The following is a 20,163-nucleotide window of genomic DNA, read 5'->3' on the forward strand; positions in this document are numbered from 1 at the left end:
GACTGACTGATAGCTGTTGATGACCGCAAACGACTGCAAATGGTTTTGCATGAAAAAGCAAGGGTTGAGATGGCTGAAGATCGCTTATCATGTATAATGAGATAAGAATCCGATATCTCTGTTCAAACCAGGTCCCTCCATGGTTTTGAGCTTGGTGATAATTTATTTCAACACTGCCTTCAGAAAGGACAGGGTATTTAAAAACTGCCACACGAACTAATTAGATTAATTATTCCAGTTAAAACTATGGAACTTGCTCTCGCAGGAGGCATTGATAACCAACTTGGATAGCTTTAAAACAGGACTGGACAAATCCCGGGAGAAGATGGCTGTCAGTGGCTACTACAGCTATGGTAGCTATCCTTTGGCCTCCATGGTTGGAGGCAGTAATGCTTCTGAATACCAGTCACTGGAAACTGCAGGAAGGGAGAGTGGCTGTTGTGCTCGGATCCTGCTTGGGGGCTTCCCATAATAAGCATCTAAGTAGCCGCTGGGAGAACAGGATGCTGGACTAGATGGGCTCCTTTGGCTGGATTCAGCGGCAGGGCTCTTTTTATGTTGTTAATTAAATAAATACATAAATGCTTCTGTTTGCAAACATACCTTTATTTTTTGTAAGGGAAAACAAACATGGGGTTGAAAAAAGGGTGCGAGAAACAACTTCCAATGCAGAAGCAAAGGCATTTGGCCCAGTCTACCACTGCTCTCTATCCTGTGGCACTGCTCTCTAATCTGTGGCCCTCCCGATGTTGCTGGACTCTAGCTTGCAGCATCCCTAGCCAGAGTGGCCAATGGTAAGAGATGATGGGAGTTGTAGTTCAGAAGCACCTGCACAGCCCCAGAGATTTCCCACTCCTGCTGTCCTAGGAAATGCTGGAAGCTATCCTCTTCTCACAATTAACTTTTTCAGATACATGTCCTGCTTCAGAGCTGCTGTTGCTTTAAAAGTGATGATGGGACAGTCAAGACCAGGCTTCCTCAACCTCGGCCCTCCAGATGTTTTTGGCCTACAACTCCCATGATCCCTAGCTAGCAGGACCCGTGGCCAGGGATGATGGGAATTGTAGTCTCAAAACATCAGGAGGGCAGAGGTTGAGGAAGCCTGGGCAAGATGTACAGCAAAGGCGAGGCGGAATGGCACGTCTTGTGGGGTTGAAGGAAAGTTATTGCACTCTAGGCGGAAGTTTCCTGGGAAAATAACCTTAAGAGTTATCGTGGTATGGTATGCATCCGTTTGCTTTCTTGCAAGCATGCTTTGAATTGCAACCTGAGGCCACGCTTAAAACACACAATTAAAGCGCTCCGTTATCACTCTGAACATTCATGGCTTCCCCCAAAAGAATCCTGGAAGCTATAGTGTGTTAAGGGGGCTGAAGAGCTGTTAGGAGACGCCCTCTATCCCATTCAGAACTACAATTCCCAGAGTGATTTAACAATAAGTCCTTGTCCACAGGGAACGCTTGAGAATTATAGTTCTGGGAGGGGGAACAGCATGGTCTCCTTTTAACTCGCAGCACCCTGAACACACTACAGTTCTCAGGATTCTTTGGGGGAATCCACAGCTGTTTAAAGTGGTGTTAAGAATGCTTTGAAATGTATGGACAGGACCTAACACAGGCCACATTCACACCAGACATTTGAAGTGTTGTGATACCACTTCAAACAGCCATAGGTTTACTCAGAGCATCCTGGGAACTTTTGCTTGTTCAGGGTGTCGAGAGTTAGGAGACCCCTCTTCCCTCCCACAGAGCTATAATTTCCAGACTTCCCTGGGGAAGAGGGATTGGCTGCTAAACCACTCTGCAAACTGTAGCTCTGGGAAGGGAATAGGGGATCTCCTAGCATCTCTCAGCACTCTTAACAAACTACAGTTCCTAGGATTCTTTTGAGAAACCATGGCTCTAAAATGATACCATGGTGTTTTAAACAAATGATGTGAATGTGGTTCAGTTGCCTGTAGCCAAGACAGTCTGACAGAATTTGCACCTGGGACCAGCTAGTGAATTTTTCAGGAGTAGGGGGGATGGTTTCCCACCAAGCCGCTCCGGCCTCCTTAGCAAGGCTTGTCCTGCCCTCTGCACAAGACCTCCATCTGCCTCCGCTTGTCCTTCGCTCTCGTGATGGTCATCTTGAAGAGCCGGAGGTAGAGCTCGACTGCCGAGGGGGTGTCGTCATTACCCGGAATGGGGTAGGTGATGAGGCTTGGGTTGCAGTTCGTGTCTACCACGCCCACCGTGGGGATGTTCATCTTAGCTGCGTCCCGGATGGCTATGTGGGGCTCGAAGACGTTGGTGAGGGTGTGGGTGAGGATGATGAGGTCAGGCAGGCGGACGCCCAGCCCATACTGGATATCGGCATTGGTCATCAGGCCGCCCTGCCAGTAGCGAGTGTGAGCATATTCGCCGCATTCCTTGGCGGTGGCCTCTATCCGGTGGGAAAACTGACGGTTCCGGCTGATGAAGAGGATTATGCCTTTGCGGTAGGCGATGTGAGCCGTGAAGTTGAGAGCCAGCTGGAGGTGTGCCATCGTCTGCTCCAGGTTGATGATGTCCTGATCGAGGCGGCACCCAAAAATGTATGGCTCCATGAATCTGTAGGAGACAGAGGCCAAACATGAGCAGTGGTGGGGTTTGGTATTTGGTCTTCGTAAAGCCATGGGAGACTTGACACACCTACAGTACCTCTTTATCTACTAGAACATAAAGCCCTTCACAACTTGGGACCAGTAAACCTGCCGGGTAGCTTAAGCATGAGAACCAGTGTGGTGTAGTGATTAGAGTGTAGGACCGTCCTGTCCCCCCCCGGCCATCAGGTGATCTTGGGCCAGTCACTCGCTCTCAGCCTTACTGACCTCACAGGGTTGTTGTGAGGGTGAAATGCAGAGGAGATGCTCGAGCCCATTCATTTCGGTGGTTCTAGGATGAGAAAAACTGCCACAGGCTGCAATCCATTAACTCAGTCTTTTATTGAGAATGATGAGAACTAGAATCTTATTTAATGTTTAAGAAAAAGACCATGGCTCAGTGCCATGGCATCTGCTTTGCGTGCAGGTTCAATCTCCAATGGCATCTTCAGGTAGGGCAGGGAATGTTCCGTCTGAAAACCTGGCAAGTCACAGCTGCCAGATAGTGTAAACTAGGGGTCAGCAACCTTTATCAGCCGTGGGCCAGTCCACCGTCCCTCAGACCATGTAGTGGGCCGGACTATATTTTGAAAAAAAAATATGAACAAATTCCTATGCCCCACCAATTACCCAGAGATGCATTTTAAATAAAAGGACACATTCTACTCATGTAAAAACATGCTGATTCCTGGACTGTCCGTGAGCTGGATTGAGAAGGCGATTGGGCCACATCCGGTCCACGGGCCTTAGGTTGCCTATCCCTGGTGTAAACAATACTGAGCTAGATGGGCAATTGGCTTGCCTCGGTACAAGGCAGTTCTTATATCCCTATTTCATCCAACTTTTTCTCCAGAATGATGAGGACTAGAGTTTTATTTTCTTATTAGGGGAAGGGCCACTTCTCAGCCAGGAATGTCCCCTGCCTGAAACCCTGGATAGCTGCTGCCAGTCAGTGTAGGCAGTGTACAGTGTTGACGGTACTAAGCCAGATGGATCTTTGCTTCTGTTTGATTCAGCCCTTTCTTCAGAACCATGAGGACTAGAATCTTATTTTATTTTTAGGAGACAAGCCATAGCTATGGATCAAGGGTCTAACATGCTATTAGGGCTCTGTTTACAAGAAAACTGATGGAATCACTGACCTGTGACGGCAACCCTTCTTGTGGCCCAGGTGGACTCTGGCATCAAAGAGGTCCTTTAAGGAGAAAAGCTCTTGCACGTTGAAGAAATCTGGTTTTTTCAGGGGCTCCCCTAGGAGCCTGTCATAATCAACTGAAAGAATGAAAAAAGTGGCTAATTGGCTCACAGGAGCAGAGGAAATCTTTGGGAATTGCATCAAAACCTTGCACAAAAACATCACAGCTCCTCTTGATTTTCCAGCTATTCGCCCCACAACCCTTTAGGGCTACCCTTTCAGTGGCTTTGAAGTTCATAGAAATGGCTACTAACCATTATGGCTATGCTGCTGCTGAATCCCAGTTGCTGGAAACCACAGCAGGGGAGAGGGCTCTTGTGCTTGGGTCCTGCCCATGGGCTTCCTGTTGGGGCATCTGGTTGGCCACAGAGATGCCGGGCTAGACATCCCTTTGGCCTGATTCTGCAGGACTAATTCTCATAGGTTCACTCACCCCATTTTCCTTTCGTCAACACCTCCTGCTCCCCGCCCTTTTCTGAATGGAAGAGAGGGTTGAAATGGCCTAGAATCCCTCCCCCACCCCAATCCAGCCACAACTTGTGACTGGTGTGACTTTGAATCCCAGGGCCAAATCCAGCACTCCCGTCAGCTACAATTCCACCGTCCTCTTTCCCCAGTGATTGCTCACCAGTGGGAACTTCTTCTGGACTTGTTGCTTGAAGAGTCGTATAAAGCCTCTGAAGGGTGGGAGGAGTCTTGGTCCAAGCACCCAAGCTGCAAAGTCTGGGGAGGACTGATCCAGGCAGAGAATACAGAGAGAAACCAGGGTGGGGGTGGGGGACACCACAATTTTGTAGACGGTAAGTCACAACAAACTTCTGAAATAGATGGGCATGGTAACTAAGTCTGTTGGAAGATTCAGGACAGATAAAAGTACTTCTTGGCGCAGCACAGAATTTATGCAGGAATCTCAACTAAAATATACATGACAGATGGTCATGTAACCTGTGCTTAAAAACCTCTGAGGAGAACCTACCACCACTTGAGGGAGCCTGTTCCACTATCGAACAGTTCTTACAGTCATGATGTCTTTCTTCTAAACTTGAATCCATTGATTTGGTTCCCAGCCTCTGGAGCAGGAGAAAACAAGCTTGCTCCAGATGTGAGGGCGATCTGGCTGCGACATCTCTCACCCCATTGATCACCTTCCATGCGACAGCCCTTTAGATACAGGTGAAACTCGGAAAATTAGAATATCATCGAAAAGTGCATTTATTTCAGTAACGCAACTTAAAAAGGTGAAACCAAACTATGAGATAGATGCATGACATGCAAAGCAAGATATGTCAAGTCTTTATTTGTTGTAATTGTAATTACAGTGGAACCTCGGTTTACGACTACCTCCGTTTACGAACGCTTCAGCAAGCGAACGCTGCAGACCAGGAAGTTTTTACATCCGGGCTCCGTGGTGTCGGATGCGCAGAAGCGCTCTGCACAGCGCGCGCAGAAGCGCTCTATCGCTGCTTTGCGCACGCGCAGAAGCGTGCTTTCAGCTAGCGAACGCCTCAGCGGAATGGATTGCAGTCGCAAACCGAGGTACCACTGTATTTGTTGTTAGACGGGTCAATTATAAATGGAATGTAATTAATAAAATGTAATAGCGGTGTTTATTTTTGTATTATTGTAACTATTTGTTTTATTACTGTGGAATTTCCAAAAGAAAGCATTTGTAAAAATTAAAATTAAAAAATTAAAATTGCATTACTGAAATAAATGCACTTTTCGACGACATTCTAATCTTCCGAGTTTCACCTGTAACTGAAGATGGCTATCATATGTCCTCTTGGTCTCCTCTGTTCCAGGCTAAATATACCCGATTCCCTCAACTGTTCACCATAAAAGCTTGGTTTCCAGACCCTTCATAATCTTGGTCACCCTCCTCTGTGCACACTGTCAATATCCTTCTTAAATGGTATTGCTCAGAACTGGACACAGTACACCAACTGTGGTCTGACCAAGGCAGAATAAGGCAGGACTATTACTTTCTACGGCCGGCACACTATATTTTTGTTGATGCAGCCTAGAAAAGCATTAGTGCTTTTTGCTGCTGCATCACACTGTTGACTCATGTTCAGCTTGTAGTCTTATACGTCTCCAACATCCTTTTCACACATACTACGGGCAAGGCAGGTGTCCTCTATCTTATTTTTGTCCAGGTCCAGAGGAAGTCTATCTAAATCCCTAGGTTTTTAGGGAAGTTTGGCCACTACGTGAACAGGATGCTGGACGAGATGGGCCCCCAGCAGCCAGGCACTTCTTAAGTCCTCAAGTCTGCATTATGGTTTGTAGGCCCCGTCTCCATTTTCCTACCCTACAAAAGACTATGAGAACCCCCTAACCCCGATTCAGCAGTCCCGGAGCATGTACAACGTGCCTTTTTCCTTTCCGTACACGCGTGCACGCGGGGCTTGGGATCTGCATCGCGCTTGGAGGCAGACTATTTTGCACCTCCTCCTCCTCCTGCTGCGTTGCAGGCGTAAAAATTGCTTTGCGCGGAGCGCCCAGCGGGAGGGAACCATTGCCCGCCGCGTTCGCCCTTCCTTTTCCTTACCTGCCGCTGCTCCTCGGAGGAGCCTGGGCGCCGCCATCATGCCTCTCCTGGCCGCAGGAAGGAAGGAAGGAAGGTTGGAGGGAGGGAGGGACGAGAGGCCGCCTGTCCCTGCGCGTAGCAGCTCCACCTGCTGTTGCAAAAGCGCAAAACGGACTCAAACGCAATTCCCTCCCCTCCAATGCAGCTTTACAGAACGAAGTGAATTGTGCGCGGTCAATGCGGATCCCCAAAGCCCATTTTTGTCACGCCTGGCTCAGAGACCTAACTTACAAAAATAAGCATTCAAAACAACCTGAAAGAGTCATCAAATAATACATCTTATTGATAGGAACAGGGCAAGCTGCCTTATACTCAATCAAGACATTGCTCCATCTTTTCTTTGTGTTGTCAACTGACTGACAGCTACTCTCCTGGGTTTCGGGGAGAGAGGTTCTTCCAGGGCTGCCATTGGGAACTGAACCTGGGACCTTTTGTACGCAAAGCAGATTATCTACCACCAAACTAGGACTCTTCCCCAAATTTAATATATACTGTATATTATTAAGCAGATCCAATTCAACCCTGCCCCACTAAAAGATCAGCAGGAACCGGGTATATGGCGGTATATAAATTCAAACCACCACCACCTCCACCACCAGGAAAGTCTCTGCCAGTCAGTGTTGACAATACTAATCTAGGTGGGCAAATGTCCTGATTGGTTTAATGCAGCTTCCCATACTCTTATTTAATTCAGCCTTTTATTCAGAACCACGAGGACTAGAATCTTACTTCATTTTCAGGGGAAAAGCAATACAGTACTTCAGTGGTTGAGCATCTGCTTTGCATGCAGAAGGTCTCAGGTTCAATGCCCACTGAAGCATTTCCAGGTAGGGTTGGGGGATGACTTATGTCTGAAGCCCCGAGAAGCTGCTGCCATTCAGTGTAGACAGCACTGAGCTATATGGACCCATGTTCCTGTTTTAATGCAGGCTTTTTTCAGGGCTAGGAGCTCTAGAATTTTATATTATTTTCAGGGGAAGGGCTGTAGCCCAGTGGTCCAGACTCCAGCACCTGCTTTGCATTCAGAAGGTCCCAGGTTCAACCCCCACTGGCATCTCAAGATAGGGCTAAGAATGTCCCATCTGAAACCTTGGAGAGCTGCTGCCAGTCAGTGTCTGCAATATTGAGCTAGATGAACCGGTGGTTTGACCCACTATCAATCCAGAGACGGGGGTGGGTGGGACTTGGTGGTCCTGTCCTATGTATTATGAATTTGATTTACAGCCCATCTTTCCTCCATGGAGCTCAAGGTGGTGTACAACAGCCCTGTGAGGTAGATTGGTCAGTGAGAGGCCCAAGGCCACTGAATAAGCTTCCTGACTGAGTGGGGATTTGAACCTTGCTGTAACTACCACACAACACTGCCTAGTATTACTGGGTGTCAAATCCATACCGATATTCTCGGACGCTGGTCCCTTTAAGAGCTGTTCCTGCTTCGTAGGGTTTCCTAGCAACCCAGTGGCTTTGTTTCTACACAAGAACCAACCACCATCTTTGAGGTCTGGGTTCTTTCTTGCCACTCCCCCCCCCCTCACTGCAGGCTTTCAGAAAGAGAGTTACAACCTCCCCCCCAAAATAGCCCCTTCTCTCTGCAATGTCCCAGGAACAGGTTTGCCCAGGCACAACAGTCTCCCTTGAGAAAAAGGATGGGGAGGTGGGACAGAGGACCTCTGATTACTACAGAGTGGATCCAACCTTGCCTCCCCGATTCAACAACCCTGGATGGTTCCGAGGCTACAGGTGAGAGGGATGGATGGTGGGCACCTGCTTTGCAAACAGGTGTGCCCTCCCCTCAAGGAATCACCAAGTTGGGTGTGGGGTGGGGAGAAGAACCTTGCCTGAAACTCTGGAGAGCAGCTGCCAGTCAGTGCCTGCTTTTTTCTTTTTGTAAATATGATTAAATATCATTTTATCGTGTATATAAAACAAGGAGAACTGTTATAACAGATGCAAATTAAAACATGAAAAATGGAACTACAAAGTAGGCACATAGCAAATCCAGTGCACAGAGGTTAAAATAATGAAACTGCTGCCGTAGTAAAGACTACTTTCACATTTGCCAGGCTTGTGATGAGGTTTGTCCTGAAAATGATGGTTCTGCTGTTTACGTCATAAAGGAATGCCAAATCACATAAAAAGTGTCTGGAAGTTTTAGTCCCTGTTGGGATCTCAAATCATATGTAATTTAACCCATTTTAGCTCTGTTCCAGAGTGAGTGGTACCGAGTGTCCAGTGTCAGTTTTGGGGGTCCCCCCCATTGAATTGCAATTACTGTCCGAGCTGCTAAGATCATATATATGACCAATTCTTCTGCCAACATTGGTTGTCCTAATAGTAATAGGAAAAGTGTGATTACCTATATTCAACTGGAATCCTGTCTTTCAGATATAAAGAGCCCAACCCACTGTTCAGGACCACCAACATGGACTACGGTGGGAAACCCCCCACGGTGCATGACATGCCGGTATGAGCAGTTTTGCTGACTTGTTAAGTTGTGCCCCAGACAGGTTCATGGCCCTTGTGTTAATTCACAGAGCCCTAGAAATCATGAGGCCAAAGTATACCTTAAGAAGCACTTGATCTCTTATGCTCTACGTCAATCACTGAGGTTATGTATTTTATTTATATCCCGCTTTTTTCTTCTTCAAGGAGCTCAAGGTGGCATACTTGGTTCTGCCTTTGCTCAATCTCCACAACAACCCTGCAATGTAGGTTTGGGTGATAGGCAGGGCCTGGCCTGGCCCAATGTCATGCCCAGTGTGCTTCATGGTGAGTAGGGAATTGAACCCTGGTCTCTCCCAGGTCCTAGTCCAACAACTTTAACCACAACACTGTACATGTCCCCGGTTTCTTCTCCTAACATCCCTTCGAGGTAGGCTGGCTCAAGATCACACCCAGTGCACTTCGTGACGAGTGGGGATTCGAACCCAGGCCTCCCAGGTCCTACTCCAGCACTCTAACCACTACACCACACTGGTTCATTCAGCCTTTATTAGGGAGGCCCTGCCCTGTGTAACTCCCTGCCAGTGGAGGTTTGGTAGGAATCATTTTTTTCATTTTTTAATATCTCCTTAAAATGGTGTTACCCAGACAGGCCTTTAGAGCATGGCTTAACCCCCCCCAACCCCCCCCGATCAGTATGTATTGATGTTTTTAGAAGAAAATAAGCAGATACACCAGCAATTTTGTATTGCTGCATTTTTAATGGAAGTGTGGTCTGATATTATAATAATGAATAAAATATCATGAGTTGCTCCATGAGAAGAGCACTCAAAATGCTGCTGGAATCTTACTTTTAATTGTCCCTAAGAAAGAGGGAAATTGCCCCTTAGAAAAGGACCTGTTCTTTGAGAGAAGTTATCCTCATTATGATAGTCCTCTGGGGTGCCATAATTGTGAGCGAGTTGATCATTAGGGACATGGACAACTGTGTGTGCATGGAGAAGAGGGCTATTGATGGCTACTAGGCAAGGTGGCTATGCTCTGCCTCCATAAGCTAAGAGGCAATAATGCTTCTGAATGCCTGTTGCTGGAAACCGCAGGATGGGAGTGTTGCTCATGCGCTCTGGTCCTGCTTGGGAACTTCTGATAGCAGGCATCTGCATGGCCACTGTGATGACAGCATGCTGGACTAGATATGCCTTTGGCCTAATCCAGCAGAGCTATTTTTAGGTCCTTAGGTTCTACATGCTAATTCTGATGCTGGAGTCAGTATGCCTCTGAATACATTGCTGGGAATTGCCAACTGGCAAAGACTTTTCCACTAGGAATTCTGCTTGTGGGTTTCCCATATCGGGCCTCTGGTAGGACTGTAAGAATGGGAAACTGGACTGGGTGGGCCCTGTGTTCTGATCCAGCTGGGTCTCCTTATGTTCTTATACAGACTGCAGGGTGACTTCCCTGACTTCTAGGCAGGAGTCAGTGTCCTTAGTGCACAGGTTCCTATTTTTTTTTCCATTTTGTGTGCCTAGAGGGGGTTCCCTGTGGTCTGAGCTACTCAAGTTAATTTACTAGTCTCGGGGTTCCAGATAATCGTTCACATCCTACTTTCTTCCCAACAGACCAGCTTCCATGTTTCCCCACATGCCTTCTCAAACCAGCTTGTGAAGTTTGGCCCATACCAGAACACCGGGATCAACACCACCACAGAAAAGAGCTATGTGACAGGCTCAGAAAACTTCATCACCTGCTTTGACACGCTCAACTTCCACCCCAGTTACAGGACAGGGGGGCCATCCTTTTGCGAGTAGGGGGCACCTGGAAGCCAAGTTGCTGCCCATTTAAGCTTTCACTCCTTTATCCTAACTAACGACACCAAGGAATGATTATAAAAACTGACTACTTTGAAACTCCTGAAAAAACAACTTTTTTCTGTGGCCCCCACCCCTAGTTTCAGTGAACAATTTCTGCCTACATGCTCCTCTTTATCTAGAAAGCTCTTACAGATTTCAACAAGTGGGGTTAAATGGCTTTGGATTGCATCCAGGGCAAAGAGCTTGCAGAGAATATCACTGTTAGGTTTAATTAAGGTTACCGTGTAACAACTATTGTGTCAATCATTAAAATGTTAGGAATCTGCAATCTGCATGCATTGTCTGCCTTCACACTTGGGGAAGGGCTGTAGCTCATTGGTGAACATGTCGAAGGTCCTGGGTTCAATCCCTGCTGGCATCTCCAGCTAGGGCTGGGAACGCCCTGCCTGAAACCCTGGAGAGACTTTGGAAACTCTGGGAAGACCAGTCATTGTAGGCAATACTGAGTTAGGTGGATTAACAGTCAGAGCTGGAATATGGCCACTTATGTTCCTATTTTATTCAGAACAATGAGGTCCAGAAACTTGGGATGAGTTTACCTGCGAGATTACCTTACTCCGCAAATGCTCACATGACTGCTTCAACCTGTGAAACTGACACTGTTACAGGTGCCACATAATACTCATTCCCCATTTGTAAGAAATCCATCTTTTAGTATGGCAGCACCTATCACTCTGGAACACCCTGGCTATTGAAACCAGGCAGGCACCTTTTCAGCAGGCTTTTCTTTCGTTCTTCCTTGCTGTTGGGAGCTAGCATGCCTCTGAATAGCAGTTGCTGGGAATCATAAGTGGAGAGAGATGCTCTCTTGCTCTGGTCTTGCTTTTGGGCTTCTTCCCATTGGGGGTTTTGGTTGGCCACTGTAAGAAACGGATGCTGGACTAGATGGGACCCCTCTGGCCTGATCTAGTAGGCTCCATTATTGACTGGGGTACAGAATACAACTGTTCCTTTCTGCTTACACCTTAAGATGGTGGACAAAGCCCCTTTGGAAATGGCCTGAGTAAGATAAACAACAGAGGACCATGTGGTGGTTGTGGACCTAAATCTCTCTGAAACATCTGAGACATTAAAAAAGAAAACACTTTTGGTTTCATGGTTCAAACTCTGAACCTAGTTTATTAAATCTTATAAATGTATGAATGTATGAATGTACACCACTTCTTATATACAAAACAAGTTCAAAAGTGCTTCTTCAGTCAGACAGAATCGAAACCACAAGCTACAAAGTACTGCAATTTGAGTGATGAATACAGATGCACCCTCCCCCCCCCTGCCCCGAGGGTCCCCATAAACTGATCTGGGGGTTTAAAGAGCAATAGAAGAATTTATAGTAAGGGTTTATAGTGAGAAGAGGCAGATTGCCATGAGGTTTCAATGTAAAATGAGATGTGAAAGCAGCATTAAAAAAATACAGACTAATTGGAGGGGGAAAAATGCAGATTCTGAGATGCAACCACTTTCTGCTATCACGTTTATCTTCTATGAAGGAAGGCAGAAGTAACTTCAATATACCTGCTCTTGGAAAGAAACACTTGACTCTGTGGAAGTGTTTAAGACAGCCCTCACCAACCAGGTGCCTTCCAGAAGTTCTGGACTACAACTCCCATCAGCTCCAGGAGGCTGGGGAAGGCTGTTCTAAGAATAAGGTCAAAAGTCTCAGACCAGAGTTATATTCATTGTCTGTGATAAGTGGGTGGGGAAACTCCTGCACCCTCCAGATATTGTTAGATTCCAACTCCCATCAGCTCTATACCAGCATGACCAGTGGGTGGGGATAATGGGAGTTTTACTCCAGCAACATCTGGAGACCCCACAAGTTTTCCAATCCCAATGAACATGAACTACAGTTCTCTGCAGTTAGGGGTGCTCTATACACTGTTACAAAAAGACTCTCCTAAAGCACTTTTAAAATAACTTAGAACAGTCTTTAAAAAGGGAGGGGAGGGGAATCAAGTCCATGTAATAGGTGACAGATTCCTTCAATGGAAATATATACTGTCGGCATTTGTCCCAAATTCTCTTTCCATTTTGAATACTTTGAAGACCACGACACTCTGGGCTGCTTAATAAAGATTACATTTTCTTTATCTGATAAGGATAAATCTCCTGGTCGGGGGGAGGCATAGGTTTTCCACTGTGGGTGGATCTTGAGGTGCAGAGTAGATAATGGAGTTGGGCTAGATGACCCTTTGGATTCCTTCAAACTCTACAATTATAAGATTCTGTCCTTGTAACTCAAGGATGATGCAGGGGAAGGTGAGGAAAAGAACATTCATCCCAATCTTCATAAGCTGCAACAAAATCCTCACCCCTTCCAGCATGAAGATTAATCAAGATGTCAGAAAACCTAACTGTAATGCAGGCTTTTACCTTAAAAAAACAAACAAACCCACACACAGATGCTGTAAAAAATAAAGCCCTTCCAACTGGAGACCTTGCTTTTCACCAGTGTGCATACACCACTGGGGTTACACCTAAAAATTCTGCACAGCCTTCCTCTAAAACTTTCTGGGTTTGCTCCTCTGCTAGCCTATCCTGGCCAATCAAGGATTCTCCATCTGTTGCAAACTATAAGAGCTGCTGGGAACTTTACTACACTCCTCCCAACTGGTGTGAAGCTCCTGGGTTTCCCCTTCTACCCCATCAGGGAACTCAGCATGGCAGGACACTGTGCTACAGTAACTCTGACCCCTTGGTCATTAGTTGTGCTGGGTACATGCAAAGGAAAACCATGGCTGGAGTCCCTCCTGCAGCAAGGCTCCAAAGGTTTAATATCTGCTAGGTTGACTGCTTCATTGCATAAATAAACTTCCTCTGTTTCCCCTTGCCTCTCAGTCAAAAAGGGACAAGCCCCTCCTGAAGATAAATCTGCCTCTTTAAATCCTGCCTGACACCTGGATCTTAGAACCCTCTCTCTCTGCAGTCTCACCATCCGCCTCTTACCAAGCAAATCTGATACTGGGACACCTCCCTGCCTCTTGAATGACAGCTCTTCACCCTGCCCTTTCCCCACAAGCACAGGTTTTTTTTTATTCTGAGTGCTTCTGAGGCCTGCTATAAACTTGCTGGAAACTTTGAACTCATATGGGCTTTTCCTTTTGAAAGAAGACAATGACTTAAAGTAATTTTGTGATTTAAAGTTCTCAGATTTGCCCTTCCCAGGTGGAATGTTTCTTTGGTCAAGCTTGCTATCATAGCCAACCTTTCTTTGAACCACTGCATGTTTTGCAGGTAAACCAGATCTTTTTGTTTGCACAGTACCTTGACTGCACAGATCCCACTCAGAAGAGACCACCTGCATGTCACAATGAGAAACATTTTGCATTGTCTCTTCTTCAGCCTTCAGAGAACTTCTCAACACAATCATAAGTGGACCTGCCTTCTTTGCTTTTTTACTCCATTCCAGCAAGGTATTGCCTCCGTCTCTGAATAGCTGGTGCTTGGCTTTAGATACGGCTGTTTGGGGTTTATCAATTTGCAAGGTCTCAACAATCCCATCGGCTCTGGGTACTTCTGTGGAATCTTTAGCCTTTTCTGCCAAGAACCTCTGGATTTCTTGCTCGATGCTGTCATCACTATCCATGGAGCTGCTGTTGTCTGTCAGGGATGTGGCAGCCCAAAGACACTGATTGCTTTTTGCTCCATCCCAAGTTTTAGGCCCTGCCACTGACTTAGTGTGGCATTCCTTTTTAAATTCCAACACACACTCTGTGGCTTTTACACTTTGGGACTTCATGATGCTTCGGAGCCCTTTCTTTGCATCCTCTTCCCCAAAGTTTATTCCGGGGCTCATGAGGCAACTCTTCAGCAAGGAGGGAGCTTTGGGTTTGTAGTCTGTTTTTTTATCCCCCAGAATCTGCATCTCTGTCTCACTAAACCGGACTCTCTTCTTGCACAGGATTCTTTGGTCTTTGGGCTTCTTCTTTAACTTTCGCTTGGACCTCAAGAGGTCCTTGATGGCTGTGTCCAAGTCCTCATCACTGTCAAAAGAACTGCTCTTATCCTCTATGATGTACTTCTGTTGACCCCATGCCATGCTTTTAAAAAGTTCTCTAGCACCAAGCTGTCCTTGTGACAAAGGGTTTCCAAAATCTATTAAACTGGCAATGGTTACAGCATCTTGTTGGCAGCTAGCCACTGCCCCTCCAACCTTATTGTTTTTCAGTATGCTCAAACCACCTTCCCCTTGGGGCATATCTGACAGCACTAGTTGTGTGCTTTGGCCTTGCTTGCTTCCTGCCTTGGGTTTCCTTTTTTGACTTGGTGACAGTTTTAATGGTTGCCCAGAGAAGGGAGAAATTTGGGCAATATGTGAGACCCCTTCATTTTTTGCTACAAGGCCTCCTGCTTGTGCTTTGACCGCCAAAAAAGTTCTTATCTCTTGCTCAATGCTGTCATCGCTGTTCACGCTGTCGCTGTCACTTTCAATTTGGAAAGGCGGCACACTCTGGGAGCAGAATGAAGGATCACTTGTGGCAAATGACCTGCTGTTGCTGCTTCCTGTAGGGAGAGGTAAAATGGTCTTGGAGATGTCCAGGATGGCTTCTGCACACATCAGCTCAGCAGCAGTGTCTGTCCTGCAAGAGGCCTGGAAGGTGAGTGCACACTTGGCAAAGCCATCTTCCAGAGTATGGCCAACATTGCCTTTCTCTGCTGTCTTGCTGCAAATGGTATGGAACTTATTTAATTCTGCTGCTTTAGAGCAGTTTTGCCTCCCCTTCCTGCTCAAAGCTTTCCTGGGGATCTCTGGCAAGGCACCTTTTACTGAACGGATCATCAACCTGGCGGATATGTCTTTTATCCTGATGGCCCCAAACTCTTCTTTCGGAAAAGGAGCATGGCCTGCTTTGGAGTCTGCTGCCTTCCTGGTTTTCTCCAGCTGATACAGCTGGATAGCTTCTTCAATGCCATCGTCACTACTTGAATCAGAGATGTCTATGCTTTGAAGGGTTTGCTTTTCCCTGGCTTTCCAAAGTGCCTGCCTTTTCTTGCCTTTTCTGCTTTGCTCCAGGATGCAGGAATGACCAGCCAAAGGTGTTTTCAAGGGTGCTTGGCCTGTTGTACTGAAGTCACCAAGCTCCTCTCCATTGGTTTTTGACTCCTGTTTAGAAGGAGCATTGGTGCCTCCGAGTTCCAGGTGGTGCCTTAAGAAGAGCGCCTTGCCCCGCTCTTGCTTCAGATATCTTCGCCCACTTTCTTTCCGGTTCCTAACTGTCTCTTTCTGGTGAAGTTTACTATGCCCCAGTGTTATATCCTTTTTCCTTGACTGCTGTTTCTTCTCATTTAAGAATTGCTCTATCTCAGCTTCGATGCTCTGTTCAAAAGAGTCGTTGCTGCTCACACTGCACGGGGAGGAAGCAGTGTCTCCCTCAAAGTAATTGCGGGAACAGGGGCACTGAACCTCATTCAACTTCCCATCTGTAGGGAACAAACTACAAGCTGCATTGTCTACACTGTGCAAATTCTTGGCCTCGCTTGGCAGTGGAGAAATGCACTGGCCTTTGTTTTTCAGATACTCCTGGATGGCCTCTTCTATGTCTCGGTCAACGGAATCATCACTATCAGAATTCAGCAAGAGAGGGCCAAATTCTGAGCTCTCTTCCACCTCCATGCCATCAGAGTCGGCAGGGCTGTGACTCTGGGTGTATTCAATGTGTTTCTGCAGCGTCCTGCCGCTGGCCCTGAGCTTGGGGCTCCTGACCTTGGTTCCTTTCTGCTTTTTCTGCATAAGGCAGCCATATTCACTGCAGCTGGCATCCAAGGATGCCTCTTCGCTCTGGAGGTTGTTAATAATCACCTGAACTTTGGCACTGACAGCTGTCCTAGCAATGTCATCTTCAGATTCTGAGAAGCAGATGGGGTACCTGCAGTTCCTTGATGGGACAAAGGGCTCCCATGTCCTCTGGAGGGCCACCAAAGGGGGGGTGTTCATGAGAAACATCCCAATTGGTAGCAAGGAGGCCCTCTCAAGTACTGGTTCTCAGGCAAGTTGTTACACCATCCTAACACAAAGGAAAGAAAAGATGCATATTAACACAATGCCAGTTATGCAGAAAGCCAATGCATTGAAGTTTCCCAATCAAATTCTACATATGACATGTTCTATATTAACTAATACCCTTTCAATAGCAGATGAAGGGCTGTTAAGTCCTATCTGGAGATGCCATTGAGGATTGAACCTGGAACCTCCTATATGCAAAGCAAATGCACCACCACTGACAAAGTCACAGTCACAATTTCTAAACTTGTACCTGTACATGTAAATTAGGATATGCAAATTTAGGGAAGGGCCATAGCTCAGTAGTAGAGCACATGCTTTGCTCAGTTCCAGGTTCAAACCCCTATGGCAGTGATGTCCAAACTTTTATCAAAGAGGGCCAGATTTCATGAAGTGAAGGGCCATGAGGGCCGACCAAAGGGCTAACTAAAGTTGTTGACTTTTTTAAAGGATTAAAGTTATTGACCTTTTAAAATTTTATTTTACCCCAAAGTTGTTGAGGGGTTTTTTAGGATTGAAGTTGAGGTTTTTTTTTAGGATTTTACCCCAAGAAATAAATTGCCACAGGGGCTGGATTAAACCAACCAGTGGGCTGGATTAGGCCCCCGAAACGGACTTAGCACATGCCTGCCCTATGGCATCTCCAGGTAGGGCTGGGAAAGACCGTCTGGACTCTGCCAATGAGTGAGCTAGATGAATACTGAGCTAGATGAACCAGTTCCTCTGGATCTGTAGAAGGTAGCTTCCTGTGCACCTGCCTTGCATGCTGAGTCCCATGCTGAATCCCAACCCCTGGCATCCTCAGGCAGGACTGGACCCTGGAGATCCGCTGCTGCCAGTCAGTGCAAACAGTACTGAACTGGACGGAACTCAGTTGCCTAACTCAGCACAAGGCGGTTTTCAATGAAATCCTGTGTCCTTAAATACACGCTGAGTGTCCGCTTTAAAGAAACAGCCTCTGCAGGTGAATCCTCGCCCTGATGGGTACGGAGGATGAGGTGTTTTGACGAACGTATTCCGCCACACCTCGCTTCAATGTGTATTTCGTTTTCTGTAAGTCGCTTCGAATTGCCATAGCAAAAAAGCGGCAAATAAACTTAATACATTATTATTATTATTATAATTATTAGTGGGGAAAACGCTTCTTCTCCCCTGCCCTGCCGCCCCTGGCCTTGGGCTCCCTTCCCGCGCCAAACTAGCGCCCTAAAACCGCAACGGCCATTGCTTGTCTCCTTCGCCCAGCACGCCCCGCTTCCGTCCTTTGCCAGGCCCTCCTCCCCCTAAGGCCTCGTTGCCAAGGCAAACTCCCGGGCCTACCGCCACCGCCAGCAGCCTCCTGCGCAGTACCAACAGGACCCGGGCCAAGCCGCCTCCATTTCCCGCCCTCCGCTGCTACTTCCCCGGTCTCACATGCTCCGAGGGAACACAGCTCCTCCACCTTCTCCGCAGTAGCCACCGGGAGGGGCGGACGGGACCGCCTCCAAGACTTAGCCCGGCGTCCCTTTCGCTGCCTTTCCCCCTTCTTCTCCGTCTTCTTCTGCTGCTGCTGCCGCTTCCGCTGGTTCAAACCGGCCCGGCTGTTCCGTCCCTCCGTCCCTCCGCCTCCGTCCCTCCGCCCGCGAGAAGAGAAGGAGCGGGGAGGCGGCGGCGAAGACGTCGAGACCCGGGCTCTGCCAGTGGAGGGGAGAGGGCGGCGGCAAGTGGAAGAAAGGGTTAATGGAGGCAACCCCCCTCCCACCACAGGGAGATATTTTGGGTGGGGCTTTCTCTCTCCCCCCCCGTCTGCTTTCTGTCTCCCTGTGCCTCAGTTACCCCCCAGATGCCTTCTCAACCTTTCCTTCCTTTTTCAAAACCATTCTTCACTTTCTTCCACTCTGCTCCAGTTTTACCTCAAAGCTCCTCTTCCTTCCTAACGTTTATTTTCTCTTTCTCCACTTTTTTCTGTTTCCACTCCTGACTTTCTCTATGCCTTAGTCAACCACAAAATGCTCCCCCTTCCTTTGCTTTCCTTCCTAAATTTCCTTCTTTCCTTCCAAACCTCTGCTTTATTCCATTCTGCCTCAGTTTCCCCTCAGAGTGCATCTTCTTCCTTTTCCTTATTTCCTAACATTTATTTCCTTTCTTACTGCAAAATCTTTTCCTTTTATTTCCTTCCTAAACTTATTCACCCCCTTTCTTCCTGTATTTCTTCTGCACTGCCTTAGTTTCTTTCAGCCTGCTTCCTTTCTTCTCCTTTTCTAACATTTCCTTCCTCCCTTCCTAAATCTGTTTGTTTATTGTTTCCTCTCACCATAGTTTCCTGTTCTTCCTTTTCTTTCTTCCCTAACTTCCCTAATTTATTTATTTCATTTCAGCTCATTTTCTCTCAAAAACTCTTTCTGTTTGTGCAAATTTACTAAATTAAAAAATTATGGGGATCTGCCCCCCCCCAATTTCATAACAATATTTCTTCTTTGGGTGACACTCAAAGACCACCAAGGAAATTGGTGCTAAAGAGAATGTTCCAAGGGCAAGATAGCTTGGACCACTCTTATTCATGCCCCTGGCCCTAGGTGAGTCACATCAGAGGGCTAACTTTGGAATAGGCTATCTGAAAACATTAGCTGAATATATTCACTGTTTGTCATTTCCTAGTTCATCGGGTAGAGGGACCCAGGTGGCGCTGTGGGTTAAACCACAGAACCTAGGGCTTGCTGATCAGAAGGTCGGCGGTTCGAATCCCTGCGACGGGGTGAGCTCCTGTTGCTTGGTCCCAGCTCCTGCCTACCTAGCAGTTCGAAAGCACATCAAAGTGCAAGTAGATAAATAGGTACCGCTCTGGTGGGAAGGTAAACAGCGTTTCCGTGCGCTGCTCTGGTTCGCCAGAAGCAGCTTTGTCATGCTGGCCACATGACCCGGAAGCTGTCTGCGGACAAACGCTGGCTCCCTCGGCCTATAGAGCGAGATGAGCGCCGCAACCCCAGAGTCGGGCACGACTGGACCTGATGTCAGGGGCCCCTTTACCTTTACCTAGTTCATCGGGTAACAACAACAACAACACTATCGCTAGTAAATGGTAGAATTTAGCATTTGGAGTATTACAGGAAGGTGCCAGGCACAGTGTAAAAATATAGGCTGTGTCAGTTCTGTTCAGAAGTTTGGCTGACAGAGGTGCCATCAAAGAACAAAGACAGGTGATGGCAGGGTCATTACCCTGACAATAGGTGAGAGACAAAAAGGGGGTGGAATTCATCCAAAAGCTATATGTTAGCAAAAGACAATAGCAGAGCTGGGAGAGGACGTTGCCAGGGTTACAGGGGCATGATGTCACCATAGGAAAAAAGATGCCCTTTTTACACGAGGCTTGAGTAGTTAGAGCAATGGTTTTTGGGAAGAAGAAGGGAGGGGCAAAACTCAATGTGTGCTGGCTAGGAGATGCTGCACCAAAAGACCGGGAAACAT

General features: G+C 47.1%; 3 protein-coding genes across 4 annotated transcripts; 1 reads left to right on the top strand and 2 right to left on the bottom strand.

Annotated features, from left to right (window-relative positions):
• Positions 1-585: 585 nt before the first annotated feature.
• Positions 586-6,427, bottom strand: MRPS2 (mitochondrial ribosomal protein S2). 2 transcript variants are annotated; one of them, XM_035113942.3, is made up of 4 exons: positions 6,370-6,427; positions 4,447-4,551; positions 3,766-3,895; positions 586-2,591 (listed from the first exon to the last, which is right to left on the bottom strand). In XM_035113942.3, the coding sequence occupies exons 1-4, from the start codon at positions 6,407-6,409 to the stop codon at positions 2,054-2,056; spliced, it is 813 nt and encodes a 270-aa protein (XP_034969833.1). In that variant the 5' UTR covers positions 6,410-6,427; the 3' UTR covers positions 586-2,053. The 2 variants fall into 2 exon arrangements, with proteins under 2 accessions (XP_034969833.1, XP_088520855.1); XM_088664729.1 differs by having other exon boundaries at positions 4,073-4,636.
• A 1,438-nt stretch (positions 6,428-7,865) lies between these two features.
• Positions 7,866-10,989, top strand: PIERCE1 (piercer of microtubule wall 1). The gene is made up of 3 exons (XM_035113708.3): positions 7,866-8,148; positions 8,794-8,872; positions 10,470-10,989. Exons 1-3 carry the CDS (start codon positions 8,003-8,005, stop codon positions 10,656-10,658), a joined length of 414 nt encoding a protein of 137 aa, XP_034969599.1. The 5' UTR covers positions 7,866-8,002; the 3' UTR covers positions 10,659-10,989.
• Positions 10,990-11,806: 817 nt separating this feature from the next.
• PPP1R26 (protein phosphatase 1 regulatory subunit 26) lies at positions 11,807-19,177 on the bottom strand. Its single transcript, XM_035113705.3, is given in 4 exon segments — positions 11,807-13,276; positions 13,279-13,399; positions 13,402-16,726; positions 18,161-19,177. Coding segments are annotated over 3 exon segments (3,495 nt in total). The 5' UTR covers positions 16,666-16,726; positions 18,161-19,177; the 3' UTR covers positions 11,807-13,166.
• Between the last annotated feature and the right edge of the window lie 986 nt (positions 19,178-20,163).

Source organism: Zootoca vivipara, chromosome Z2 (assembly GCF_965207765.1).
Source record: "Zootoca vivipara chromosome Z2, rZooViv2.hap1.1, whole genome shotgun sequence".
Lineage (NCBI taxonomy): Eukaryota > Metazoa > Chordata > Lepidosauria > Squamata > Lacertidae > Zootoca > Zootoca vivipara.

Coding starts and splice junctions, on each gene's coding strand:
- MRPS2 (XM_035113942.3), bottom strand. CDS start 6,409: ATGATGGCGGCGCCCAGGCTCCTCCGAGGAGCAGCGGCAG. Junction 4,552..6,369: donor CCTCCGAGGAGCAGCGGCAG/GTAAGGAAAAGG, acceptor TGCCTGGATCAG/TCCTCCCCAGACTTTGCAGC. Junction 2,592..3,765: donor AAGAAGGGTTGCCGTCACAG/GTCAGTGATTCC, acceptor TGTCTCCTACAG/ATTCATGGAGCCATACATTT.
- PIERCE1 (XM_035113708.3), top strand. CDS start 8,003: ATGTCCCAGGAACAGGTTTGCCCAGGCACAACAGTCTCCCTTGAGAAA. Junction 8,149..8,793: donor GGATGGTTCCGAGGCTACAG/GTGAGAGGGATG, acceptor CCTGTCTTTCAG/ATATAAAGAGCCCAACCCAC. Junction 8,873..10,469: donor CCACGGTGCATGACATGCCG/GTATGAGCAGTT, acceptor TCTTCCCAACAG/ACCAGCTTCCATGTTTCCCC.